Source organism: Typopeltis vanoorti, chromosome 17, assembly GCF_054136105.1.
Source record: "Typopeltis vanoorti isolate ZY-2024b chromosome 17, IOZ_Tvanoo_1.0, whole genome shotgun sequence".
NCBI classification, from domain to species: Eukaryota; Metazoa; Arthropoda; class Arachnida; order Uropygi; family Thelyphonidae; genus Typopeltis; species Typopeltis vanoorti.
Window position 1 is genome coordinate 66,232,442 of NC_143565.1, and position 13,371 is coordinate 66,245,812.

The 13,371-nt window shown below is 35.5% G+C and overlaps 1 protein-coding gene across 1 annotated transcript in view; it reads left to right on the forward strand.

The window, feature by feature from the left end:
* Positions 1-13,371, forward strand: part of LOC150097452 (A disintegrin and metalloproteinase with thrombospondin motifs adt-2-like) — a gene marked incomplete at its 3' end in the record, with an annotated part of 681,635 nt that overhangs the window by 252,686 nt on the left and 415,578 nt on the right. Inside the window, exon 8 of the mRNA XM_090406923.1 lies at positions 5,788-5,922. Coding sequence (XP_090263049.1) covers positions 5,788-5,922 — 135 coding nt within the window. The remainder of the gene's footprint in view (positions 1-5,787; positions 5,923-13,371) is intronic.

Sequence of the window (13,371 nt, forward strand, 5' to 3'; positions counted from 1 at the left end):
ACCTCTCCCTTCAAAAGGATGAAGAGATGTTGGAAAAGGTCCAGAGGTGATTGACCAAAATAGTTTCTGATCTCTAGAATGTCGAATATGAAGAACGGTTGAGAAGATGCAATTTGCAGAGTCGAGTGGATAGGAGGAAGAATGTGTGTGTGTGTGTGTGTGTGTGTGTGTGTGTGGAGGGGATATGATAGAGACTTTCAAGTTGCTAAGGAGTTGTTATATGTTATTCAGTCTTTTGACCTACAGAATACATTTGCACACTGATGTTTTATCTTTTGGTCAGTTCCTATGCGCCATTTATCTCCCTCCCATTCTACACCTCATTTCATGTTATATCTCCAAGCAATCTCCCTTTGTCAGAGGTCTTCATATGGCTGCCCCTTACCCAGATGATCAATTCATGGTCACTCTTACCTTTCTGCAAGGGGAAATTTGACACCTGAATAAAAATCACATCTTCTGAATGAAATGATTAGATCTAAGACTCTTTATGCTCATGTGCCCTCTCTTACATACTGCCTAAGATAGTTGTTTCTCAATAACTCAAGAGGTTCCTTTTCCTTGTACCCAGTTGTTGTCTCTTGTTTCCCTTTATATTACCATAATCAAAATCATCTGTAATGATCACCTTTTATTTATTTTTTTTTTTGCTAACCCAAGTTGTTTATAAACTTTTCCATCACCACCCTCCACATTCCATAATCTATAGCAGCATCTAACTAAATATCTCTTCTTGGCAATCTCCACCTCACACCGTAATGGCTCAAAACTATTGCCACTATTTATATCACACATCTCCACTTTGTGCAGACATAATTTACCTACTATACTATCATCAACAGCAGCCCTTCCCCTTTCTGTCTTTGTGAAAAACATCATACCCTTCCATTTCTATTCGTGTCAGGATGTCATCTTTATGCAACCGTGTTTCACTTATTCCAATATTTTTTGGATGAATAAACTCATTTGGTGAAACAATTTCATGACCCTTATTTCTGATTATCTTGGAAGTCATAAAAAATCAGCACTTCTATTAAGTCTATAACCAGTCCTGCCCATGCCACTTGTTGTTTGTGATTTTCCCATATCTAATCATTCCCAACTGCCTTTATCACCACATAACCTATTTATCTCCTCAGACTCAACTGTATCTCACATGTCTCAGCCATCCTATTCTCATACACACATCACTACTACTTCTAACATCCACTTTTCCATGTTCATTTGCATTTTTATCTTTTCATCATTTTGCATGCTACTATACACATTTACAACCATCTGACTGGTTCTTCTCTTCCAATCTTTTGCTTCACCTCTTACTTCCTCTGCTCTCTTGCTGATATCATTCACTGTTCCACCTGGCTGCAGTAGGCTCTCTGACTTGCAATAAATCCATTGTAAATGTAACCCATCACTTTTTATAAAGCTGTTTTTCCCCAAATGAATCTTATACATTTATCTTTCATTCTCCTCAACAACCTCCTGATATTCATTCTCATATTTTCCTTATGTCCAATCAAGTCATTTGTTCCAACAATCACCACCAACTTGCTTGCTCATCTACTTCTCATATGTAACACATCAGTTATTCTGCTAATATTCTCTCCTGGAAAACACACCATATGGAATCTCTTATTTACCACATGTCTAATAATGCAATCTCCATACATTGCTATTCTCAAGTCATTTGTCATCTCTTTTTCTATGCTTTCCTTCATTCTAACCTTCTGCTCTTTCATTCTTATCCACTAAACTTCTCATTTCACTAAGCATATTTTCATCTTATTTCTCCTTCTAATCAACTGATGTTTTTCAAATCCTGGCAGTTATGCTGTGTTAATCTGTCATTTGTTTCTTTTATTTAATAGTGTTGTTCATTTTCGTTTCATCAGATATACTTTATTTCACTTCCATAGTCTCACTTTTCCATTCCATGATTCACAGTCATTTGCTCCCTTGATTATGCTCTCTTTATTTCCATTTATCATTTCCACATTTACGCTTAATAATATATAATAGATTTTATATTATAATAATAATATAAAATCTTCTAATCCAACAGAACATCACACTTTTGACATCTCCATACTCTCTTTCTCTTATCTCCTGTTCAGTCTCTCCTCAAATACACCTTACACATTACACCACATATACATGTTGCACTCAGGACAATAAATAATTCTTGAAAAGTCCTACCATTAATTATATTTGATTGTTGTGCTGCATGAGATGCAGTTCTTATTCAAACTGTCATTTTGTCATCTTTCATTATAAGTTTTAAAATAGGAAGCTAGCTATAAAAAGTAATCAAAATTATACGGCAATGCAAATCACCAGTTTACTACAAAAATATCACTTATCTTTTCAACAGCAAACTTTCAACGGCCTTTCAGTAAGTGGGAATCAGAGATAATAGCAATAATTGCATAAAAAGAGTTAAAGTTCAGGGGGCATATTGAAAAAAAAAGTTAGTAAAATATTTCAAAGGATTACTTGGATGTTGAAAAACATATTAACAAGCAAAGATAAGGAGGTTATTATCCCTCTTTATAAGGCTACGATTTGGCTTCATCTTGATTACTGTGCCAGATTTCATCATCTAGATTTCTTGAGGATCAGATGGTGATGGTGAGGATTTAAAGATGAGTGAGTATGCTGACAATAGGTTTATGGAATGCTCGCTGTAAGGATAGGTTGAAGGTCTATATGGATTGCAGAGTTTAGTTGATAAGCAGAAAAGATTTGACATGATGGACACTTATAAGTTATTAAACTGACTCTATAAGATTCAATCAAAAGAATTTTTCAATATGTTGAATAGAGCGAACTAGGGATCACTTCCTGGAAGTTTTGTAAGAGTAAGAATGTGCAGACTAGATTTTTGGAGAGTTGTTCAATGAGTGGAATGGAATGCCAGAGTTATTTGTGAGTGTCTTGTTAGAGAATGAGTTTAAGAAGAGGTACGACAGGTATTGTGTGTATAAAGGTTAGTGTGGGTTTCCCACGATAAGTCTTTAGACTTTGTGGAGATACCTACATAATAATAGCAATAATAATATAAAATCTACAGAGGATATCCTTGCATGAATGATTATGCAAGTGTAAATTATAATGTATATCATCATTGTTGGAAACTTACATGGTGGCCATTAGTAATTGCCGACAGATGGACCTGTTGCTTTCATGCAGAGTTTCTCTGTGAATGCAGATCACAGAGTTTTTCAGCTCTGATGATCTTGAGCTGTTCTTTTCCACTAGTTTCCCATCACTGTGATTTGAGGATCTATCGGGTTTTCTCTTGGTTCATCTTGGATACCAGTTTGTAACATGGTAGGTCCATATGTTGTCATAAGTCTTGCAATATGACTTGTCCACTGTGCTTTGTTGTCATATATGGTTTTCACTACTTGTTTTACTCCGGTTAATTTTCTGATAGTTGTATTTGTGATATGGTCTTTTTTTTACTTATCCCTGAGATTCTTCTTTCCATAGCATGCTGGGTGTTCGAAGACTAAGTTCCTCTTTTTGTATAGTGCTCCAAGTTTCGAAAGGTTAGGTTAAAGAGTGTGGAGGACACAACTGTTGAACATGCTAGCTCTTATTTTGATGTCTAGCTTAGGATCTGTGATTATGGATTTGATACAGTTAAAGGAGGTCCAAGGCATGTGTAGGATTCTACACTTTCTATGAGGAAATTATTTAGTTGAATGGTGTGGGTTGGGCAGTATTTATTTTTCGTTCATTTGGTTTTGTCAGGGTGAATTTTTAGTCTTATTTTATTACAGGCATCATTCACTTGGTGAAGCATTGTTTCAAGTTGCAGAGGGTCTTGAGCTATAAGTATTATATTGTCTGTCAACATTAGTGTTTGGAGTAGCTCTCCATCGATGTTTATGCCACCACCTTATAAATCAGTTTTCCTTCAAGCACTTTCCAGATACACGTAAAATGTTTTGGTGATATGACATCTTCTTTTTGCATACCTCGGTTTATGGTGTTGATAGTTATAGGGTCGTCAAATAAGGTTATTTGTGTAGAGTTACCAGTGTTAATTTCTTTAATTAGACTGATGTAGACCAAATCGATGGTTTATTCTAGTAGTGTTTATAAAACTGCGTTATGCTCTATGGTGTCGAAGGCTTTTTTTTAAAGTCGATAAATAGAAAGCAAAGAGGGATCTGGTATTTTTTGCATCATTCACTGAGTTGGGTGACTACTTGTGTGAGATCTACTGTAGAATATCCTGTTTTGATTCTGTTGATATAATTTTTTTCATTAATCTCTATATATGTGATAGCAGAAATATAGGATAGTAATTCTTGTTGTCTTCTATGTTACCTTTTTTGAAGAGAAGAATTGTTTCTGATGTCTTCCATTTTGATGATATTTTTCCTTCTTTTAGGTTCCCGTTTAAATCTTTCAGCTAGAACTTTATAAAGTTGTGGTCCTCCTTGGAATATCCTCAATTTTCATATGATTAATGCCAAGAGCTGTATGGGGTTTCATGTATTTAAGTGCATATTCTATTTTGTCTGGGAGCACTTCTGGCACATCGTATATATTATCAAGTTTTTCGCTCAGGTAAAAGATATTTTGATACAAAAAGATGCTGTTGGGATTGGTCTCATAATTAATTCTCTTTCAACTATTTTTAGACTGAGCAGCATTTCTCAGCCTTTTTCCCCTTTAGGTTTGATAGTCCTCTGGGATCTTTTTCTTAATACTTTGCAAAGAATTTTACACCATATTCAAGTTGTGTGTTTGATTTATCTTTCAGTTCTCTCTTGTTTTTTTTTTGTTTTTTTTTTTAGCAAATTCAAAGTTTTTTTGGAGAGTTTTTTTTGGGATGTTCTTGATTGACTTTAGAATTTTCTATGCACCTAGATACTTTCCAGGAGCATATCATAATCTTTGTCAATGTCATATTCAGTAATATTCCATTCTGTTTGACCAGGATTGCTTGAACAAATCAGGATCTAAATGTTTGAGTCACTTTGCATGGCACATTAAACTTACAACTTGAGATTGCCTGTATTTTTCTTCCTACTTTTGGTTAATTTGTAGGATGGCTCTTAGTGGTTGGAGATCTGAATGGATGTCAAAATATTTTCTGCCAGTTCTTCCTTTGTCTTGAGCTATTCCTTTGTAGTCTGTTAGAATGTAGTCTATTTCATTTCTTATATCGCCATTTGGGGATTCTGAAGTCCATCTTTTTCCTGCTCTTTATTGGAAGAAGGTATTCATGATGAAACATTTTTCTGCTTCTGCAAATTCTAGAAGTTGCTCTCCTCTTCCATTTCTCTTACCGACTCAAAAAGGACCAATGAAGGTTTCTTGATTTCTGTCCTTCTCAATTTTAGCATTAAATTCACCACAGACTTTTGCTGTAGTGGCTCCACAAGATTCTTCTAGAATTCATTTATCTCATTATCACTTGAGGCCAATGTAGGAGCATAACATGATAATTTTAAGAGTGGCCTTTCTCCCAACGGGACTACATTAATCACTTAGCCAAAAAACTAAAACTAATGCAAAGAATCTATGGGGTGGTGGGGGGGAATGGGTATGCATCCACACTGAACCAAACTAAATTTATTATTGTTGAAAATTTAGATTTTCAACTGTGTAGACTTTAAATTTACTACTACCTTTTAAATTTGCTACATTATTTAACATTATTAAATATTGTTAAATATTGTCATATTTAACAATTGTTAAATATTGTCATATTTAATATTGTTAAATATTGTCATATTTAACAATATTTAATTATTTTCTTTCTTCTAGCCTTGGCATGGAACATGATGGACATCAAGATGGAAACCACTGTCAGCCTGACACCTACATAATGTCTCCAACTTTAGGACCAGGAAAAACAAAATGGTCATCATGCAGTAGACAATATTTGGAAAAATTTCTGCAGTAAGTTTCAAATGTATACAAAATTTTTAATGGTTTTAATTTAGAAATTCAATTTTAATTTTGTTATTATTATTCAAATTTATGAATTTAAGGACACAAAACACACATGTTGAAAAGATTATTTTACTAATTAATAATTAATAATTAGTAAGCTAATCATTTCAACACATGTTTTGTGTCCCTAAATTCATAAATATGAATGCTGATCAGCGTATAATCTTAAAAGAAAGAATTATTATTATTATGATTCAGGCTTTCATGTAGTCACAAGTCTCATCATGGGAGGCCACCCTAGAAAACATGTTGATTGATTTTAATTATATAAAAGCATATTTTAATTCTTATTTCTCCTTCTAATCAACTGATGTTTTTCAAGTATTTTATCCTGGCAGTTATGCTGTGTAATCTGTCATTTGTTTCTTTCATTTAATAGTGTTGCTCACTTTCGTTTCATCAGATATACTTTATTTCACTTCCATAGTCTCACTTTTCCATTCCATGATTCACATTAATTTGCTCCCTCGATTATGCTCTCTTTATTTCCATTTATCATTTCCACATTTACGCTTAATAATATATAATAGATTTTATATTATAATAATAATATAAAATCTTCTAATCCAACAGAACATCACACTTTTGACATCTCCATACTCTCTCTCTCTCTCTCTTATCTCCTGTTCAGTCTCTCCTCAAATACACTTTCCACATTGCACTCAGGACAATAAACAATTCTTGAAAAGTCCTACCATTAATTATATTTGATTGTTGTGCTGCATGAGATGTAGTTCTTATTCATACTGTCATTTTGTCATCTTTCATTATAAGTTTTAAAATAGTGAAGCTAAGCTATAAAAAGTAATCAAAACTGCACACCAATGCAAATCACCAGTTTACTACAAAAATATCACTTATCTTTTCAACAGCAAACTTTCAACGGCCTTTCAGTAAGTCGGAATCAGAGATAATAGCAATAATTGCATAAAAAGAATTGAAGTTCAGGGGCATATTGAAAAAAAAGTTAGTAAAATATTTCAAAGGATTACTTGGATGTTGAAAAACACATTAACAAGCAAAGATAAGGAGGTTATTATTTCTCTTTATAAAGCTACGATTTGGCTTCATCTTGATTACTGTGCACAGATTTCATCATCTAGATTTCTTGAGGATTAGATGGTGATGGTGAGGATTTAGAGATGAGTGAGTATGCTGACAATAGGTTTATGGAATGCTCGCTGTAAGGATAGGTTGAAGGTCTATGTGGATTGCAGAGTTTAGTTGATAAGCGGAAAAGATTTGACATGATGGACACTTATAAGTTATTAAACTGACTCTATAAGATTCACGCAAAAGAATTTTTCAATATGTTGAATAGAGCGAACTAGGGATCACTTCCTGGAAGTTTTGTAAGAGTAAGAATGTGCAGACTAGATTTTTGGAGAGTTGTTCAATGAGTGGAATGGAATGCCAGAGTTATTTGTGAGTGTCTTGTTAGAGAATGAGTTTAAGAAGAGGTACGACAGGTATTGTGTGTATAAAGGTTAGTGTGGGTTTCCCACGATAAGTCTTTAGACTTTGTGGAGATACCTACATAATAATAGCAATAATAATATAAAATCTACAGAGGATATCCTTGCATGAATGATTATGCAAGTGTAAATTATAATGTATATCATCATTGTTGGAAACTTATATGGTCATTAGTAATTGCCTGGATGGACTGTTGCTTTCATTCAGAGTTTCTCTGTGAATGCAAATCACAAAGTTTTTCAGCTCTGGTAATCTTGAGCTGTTCTTTTCCACTAGTTTCCAATCACTGTGATTTGAGAATCTATTGGGTTTTCTCTTGGTTCATCTTGGATACCAGTTTGTAACATGGTAGGTCCACCTGTTGTCATAAGTCTTGCAATATGACCTGTCCACTGTGCTTTGTTGTCATATATGGTTTTCACTACTTGTTTTACTCCGGTTAATTTTCTGATAGTTGTATTTGTGATATGGTCTTTTTTTACTTATCCCTGAGATTCTTCTTTCCATAGCATGCTGGATGATTCGAAGGCTAAGTTCCTCTCTTTGTATAGTGTCCAAGTTTCAAAAGGATAGGTTAAAGAGCGTGGAGGACACAACTGTTGAACATGCTAGCTCTTATTTTGATGTCTAGTTTAGGATCTGTGATTATGGATTTGATACAGTTAAAGGAGGTCCAAGGCATGTGTAGGATTCTACACTTTCTATGAGGAAATTATTTAGTTGAATGGTGTGGGTTGGGCAGTATTTATTTTTCGTTCATTTGGTTTTGTCAGGGTGAATTTTTAGTCTTATTTTATTACAGGCATCATTCACTTGGTGAAGCATTGTTTCAAGTTGCAGAGGGTCTTGAGCTATAAGTATTATATTGTCTGTCAACATTAGTGTTTGGAGTAGCTCTCTCCATCGATGTTTATGCCACCACCTTATAAATCAGTTTTCCTTCAAGCACTTTCCAGATACACGTAAAATGCTTTGGTGATATGACATCTTCTTTTTGCATACCTCGGTTTATGGTGTTAATAGTTATAGGGTCGTCAAATAAGGTTATTTGTGTAGAGTTATCAGTGTTAATTTCTTTAATTAGACTGATGTAGACCAAATCGATGGTTTATTCTAGTAGTGTTTATAAAACTGCATTATGCTCTATGGTGTCGAAGGCTTTTTTTTAAAGTCGATAAATAGAAAGCAAAGAGGGATCCGGTATTTTTTGCATCATTCACTGAGTTGGGTGACTACTTGTATGAGATCTACTGTAGAATATCCTGTGTTTGATTCTGTTGATATAATTTTTTTCATTAATCTCTATATATGTGATAGCAGAAATATAGGATAGTAATTCTTGTTGTCTTCTATGTTACCTTTTTTGAAGAGAAGAATTGTTTCTGATGTCTTCCATTTTGATGGTATTTTTCCTTCTTTTAGGTACCGTTTAAATCTTTCGGTTAGAGCTTTATGAAGTTGTGGTTCTCCTTGGAATATCCTCAATTTTCATATAATTAATGCCAAGAGAAAATATGAAAATAGAACTCTAGATATCTTTTCATATGTGCTTTGAATGTATGGGATGGTGAAAGGTTAGCTGTGGTCTTCTGTGATAGACAGTGGGAGGATTTCTAGGGAGCATTTAGTATTTTGTCTATCTTATGGGAATTATAGCCATTGGCTAAGAAGGTGTGACATAAGTGTGTGAGTTCAGCAGTAAATGCATTGTCATTCGAACAAATTGCTCTAGCTCTGTGGGTTAGTGTTTTTAGGATACCATACTGTTGAGATGGGTAATGGTGTGATTGTTTGTAGAAATATCTCCCTGTATGTATGGGTTTTCTATGAAATGAAAAGGAACCATCTGGAAAACATGTGATTAATGTGATCCCCTCCCCACTGTCTACCACAGAACACTACAACAAAAGTGTCACCATGCCATACATTCAAGGCACATCTGAAAAGATATCTAGAGTGCTTAATAAACATCAGCTACTCACCATATTTAAACCGGTTGTCAAATTAGCAACTCTAATCTGTTCACCCAAAGATAGAATCTCTTCTTTATTATTATTATTATTATTATTATTAAACAAGACCTCATGGAGTCAAAGACTCATCTAGGAGGTCCTTTTATCTCACACACATCTCATCATACCGGGTCTTAAACACATTCAAACTCCTTGCAGACACCACACTCTCAGGCAAGGCATTCCAATCATTCACAACTCTGCACGAAAAAAACCTGCCTCTCACTCCCCTACTCACACCCTCTTTATACAGTTTCCAGGCATGACCTCTGGTTCTCCCCTGATCTCCCACTATTCTCTGTAGAACTTCTCCACAATTGATCCTATAACAACCCCTTACCAACTTGTAGGTCTCTATCATATCTCCCCTCTTCCTTCTCTCCACTAGACTCTGCAAATTACATCTTTTCAATCTTTCCTCATACTCAACATTCCAGAGGTCAGAAACTACCTTAGTCAGTTGCCTTTGGACCCTTTCCAACATCTCTTCATCCTTCTGAAAACCAGGTGACCAAATCTGGGCACAATAGTCCATGTGTGGCCTAATCAAAGCCTTATACAATGGAACATGAATCTCCCTACTTCTACACGTCAGTGTCCTCCTCATCATTCCCAGAAGTCTTTGTGTTGTCTTCACAATTTTGGCGATGTGTGACCTAAATTTTAGATCCTTATCCACTATCACTCCCAGATCTCTTATTTCCTCTACTTCCAACAATATATTCTCACCAAGCATAAATTCTGCATCCCATCTTTGTTTTCCAAATTTTAAAACCTTACATTTTGCAACATTGAACTCACATCCCCATTTGCTTGCCCAATCACTCAATTTATTCAAGTCTTCTTGCAAGACCACAACATCTTCACTAATCTTTATGGTTCGTCCCAACTTTGCATCATCTGCAAACAACTGAATATCTCCATCCAAATCTTTGCCAATATCATTAATATACAAGTTAAATAGTAATGGCCCTAAAACAGATCCCTGAGGCACTCCACTAGTGACTTTCCTTTTCCTGGATATTGCACCCCCATACACAACTTGTTGATACCTATCAGATAGCCAGTCTCCAATCCAATGCACTAATCTAATATCCAACCCCATCTGCTCTAGTTTGACTGTCAACTTATCATGAGGTACTCTATCAAAAGCTTTTGCAAAATCCAAATATATTACTGTGTATCCTTCTCCTCTGTCCAAGGAAGCAGTCACTTTATTGTAATTAGTAAGTAGATTACTAAAACACGACCTCCCTTTAGCAAATCCATGCTGTCCATCAAAGATTATACCATTGTTGTCAACCCAACTCTGGATCCTAGTTCTCACAAGCTTCTCCAACAACTTAACCACAACACCTGACACACAGATAGGCCTATAGTTTGATGCTTGAGTTCGATCACCTCCTTTATGAAGTGGCACAATCTTGCCCTCCTTCCACTCTTTAGGGATTTGACCAAGTGCAAGACTCGTATTAAAAAAATATGTCAAGGCAGGTGTCAACTCTCTGGCACATTCCTTCAGAATATGCGGTGATATATTATCAAGTCCCACAGCCTTATTTACATCTAGTTTACTCAACTCCCCAAACACCTCTTGCTCACTTACAGTCAGTCTCTCCTCCCCATCATCAACTGCTCTTAATCTCTCCATGAAGTCACATTCACAAGATTGAAAGATCTTTATGAACTGCTCATTAAGTATCTCCACCACACCTTCTGCAACAGCTGTCTTTATACCATTTCCTCCAATCAATGTCATCCTTCCATAATCATTCTTTCTTTTGCTGGCTACATATCGAAAGAACTCCCTAGGATTCTTTTTAGCTTCATTAGCTAACTGCTGTTCATACCTCTCTTTAGCTACTCTCACCAACCAAGTCACTCTCCTTGCCTTTGTAGACCTCATGAAATTGGTTACTTCCACTTCTCTTATGCTGCCTCCACAATGCCCTTTTTCTCTGTATTGCATGCTTAATCTCTTTATTCATCCATCTCACACCTAACTTATTTAACCTTCTTACCCGTGGTATACATTTAGACATTGCATCCACTAAATATTTTTTGAAAATCCCCCAAGCTGCATTGATCTCTTTTCCAGCTAACTCCTCATTCCATGCCACACCTGCAAGCTGTCTCCTGAGCTCTTCATAATCACCCCCCTTGTAGTTCCACATATACCCTTTTTTCACTGGGGTCCGTGCACTGCTGGCAACCACCCAAGTAATCACCTCATGGTCACTTTCACCAATTGGTGGATGATTTGATACCTCATTGATAATTACATCCTCCGATGAGATGACCAAATCCAAGACCCTTAATCCTCTTGTGCCCATCACATCCATCCATTATCACATCCAGAAGTCTATGAAATGCCCTGTGTTCATGTGATTGAGCTTATTATGGACAGATGGGAAGAACTGTGAACATCCACCTCAGCAAGCATAAAAAAAACATCCGGCAAGTCGGGTCTAGCAGACCATGCATTGGATAAATCTGCATAGGACCAATTGGAAAAAAAACAAAAGTGATGCACAGAAGCTTTTATAAATCAGAGAGATTGTTCTTAGAATCAACAGAAGCCTTGAAACATACTCTAAACCTCAACAAGTATGGCTGTATAAATTTGACAAAGATTTGGGAGACTCTCATCTTAAGACCTAATTAATACCTGCTTTCTCTTTTCTTTTTTTTTTTTTTCAATGTAGATGGCTCCTAATTATTACTTTAGTCTTTGTGTTGTACATTACAATTGTCCAAACTAGTCCCATTGTTATACAAGATTGTTGGTGTTTTGTGTACCATGACAAACTGTTTTTGTGCTCTGAAGATGCTGGATAGAATACCAGCAAAATATCAGCAATAAGTTAATAAATAGTTATTTTCTTATCAGTCTGTGTTCTCATCTTTACAATTAAAATTAATCAACATGTACGACGAACACATAAACCTTTCCACACGTTTGAGGACCTGAGAAAACAGTATCATACCACTTGTTGAACCCATTGACCATTTGTGCTCTCACCACTCTATCAGGCAGTGCATTTATGGCTCAGGCACCCTCCATGCAAAGAAACTATTCCTTACCCACTTACTCACAACTTCACTTTGCAACTTCCAGGGATGGCTCCTTCCTCCTGTTCCACCAAACGAAAGAACTCCCCAGTATCAATCCTGTAACTACCTCTCAACAGTTAAAGTCTCAATCATATCACCTCACCTTTGTCTATCTACCAAATAACATTGTACAAGTCAGACATGATCTTTATTATCTGCTTCTGTACTCTATTAATGGTTAGTTATCTTCTTCAAATTTCCTTTCAAGATGGAACATTAGTTGACAAGAATTTTGTAATTATGATTAAGACAAGGATTAATGAGGGGGGAGGACAAGTATGCATCCATGGATTCTTTGAAATACAGAGATTAGAGAAAGTGGAATTCCCCCCCCCCCCTCTCAAAACATAATTGTTCTTTTTCTGCAAGTATACCAAAACGTGAGCTAGGTTAAGTATACCTAACGTGAACACTTTGTTTAGTGAATGATTATTATTATCATCATCAGTTGCTGACGTGCAATCTTGAGGAATGCACTGGATACTACAACAGAACTGTATAATGAAATTTACATTTCTACTGGCTTCTTATCAACACTTTTGTTCCAAATTGATGTATTATTTTTCAGGTCTCCAGTATTATCAGATTTTGCATTTCATTCTTCTAAGTTACATTTATCTGTATCCTGTCCTCCTAAATCTTGAGTCTTTTCTGTCATCATTATCATCAAATTCCTGCCATGTACCCTCAAGGGGTGTACAGGATATGATAGTACTATATGAAAAATTTACATCATTACTAACTTCCTATCTACAATTTCCTCCAAATCAGTCTGTTACTTATCAAGACTCCA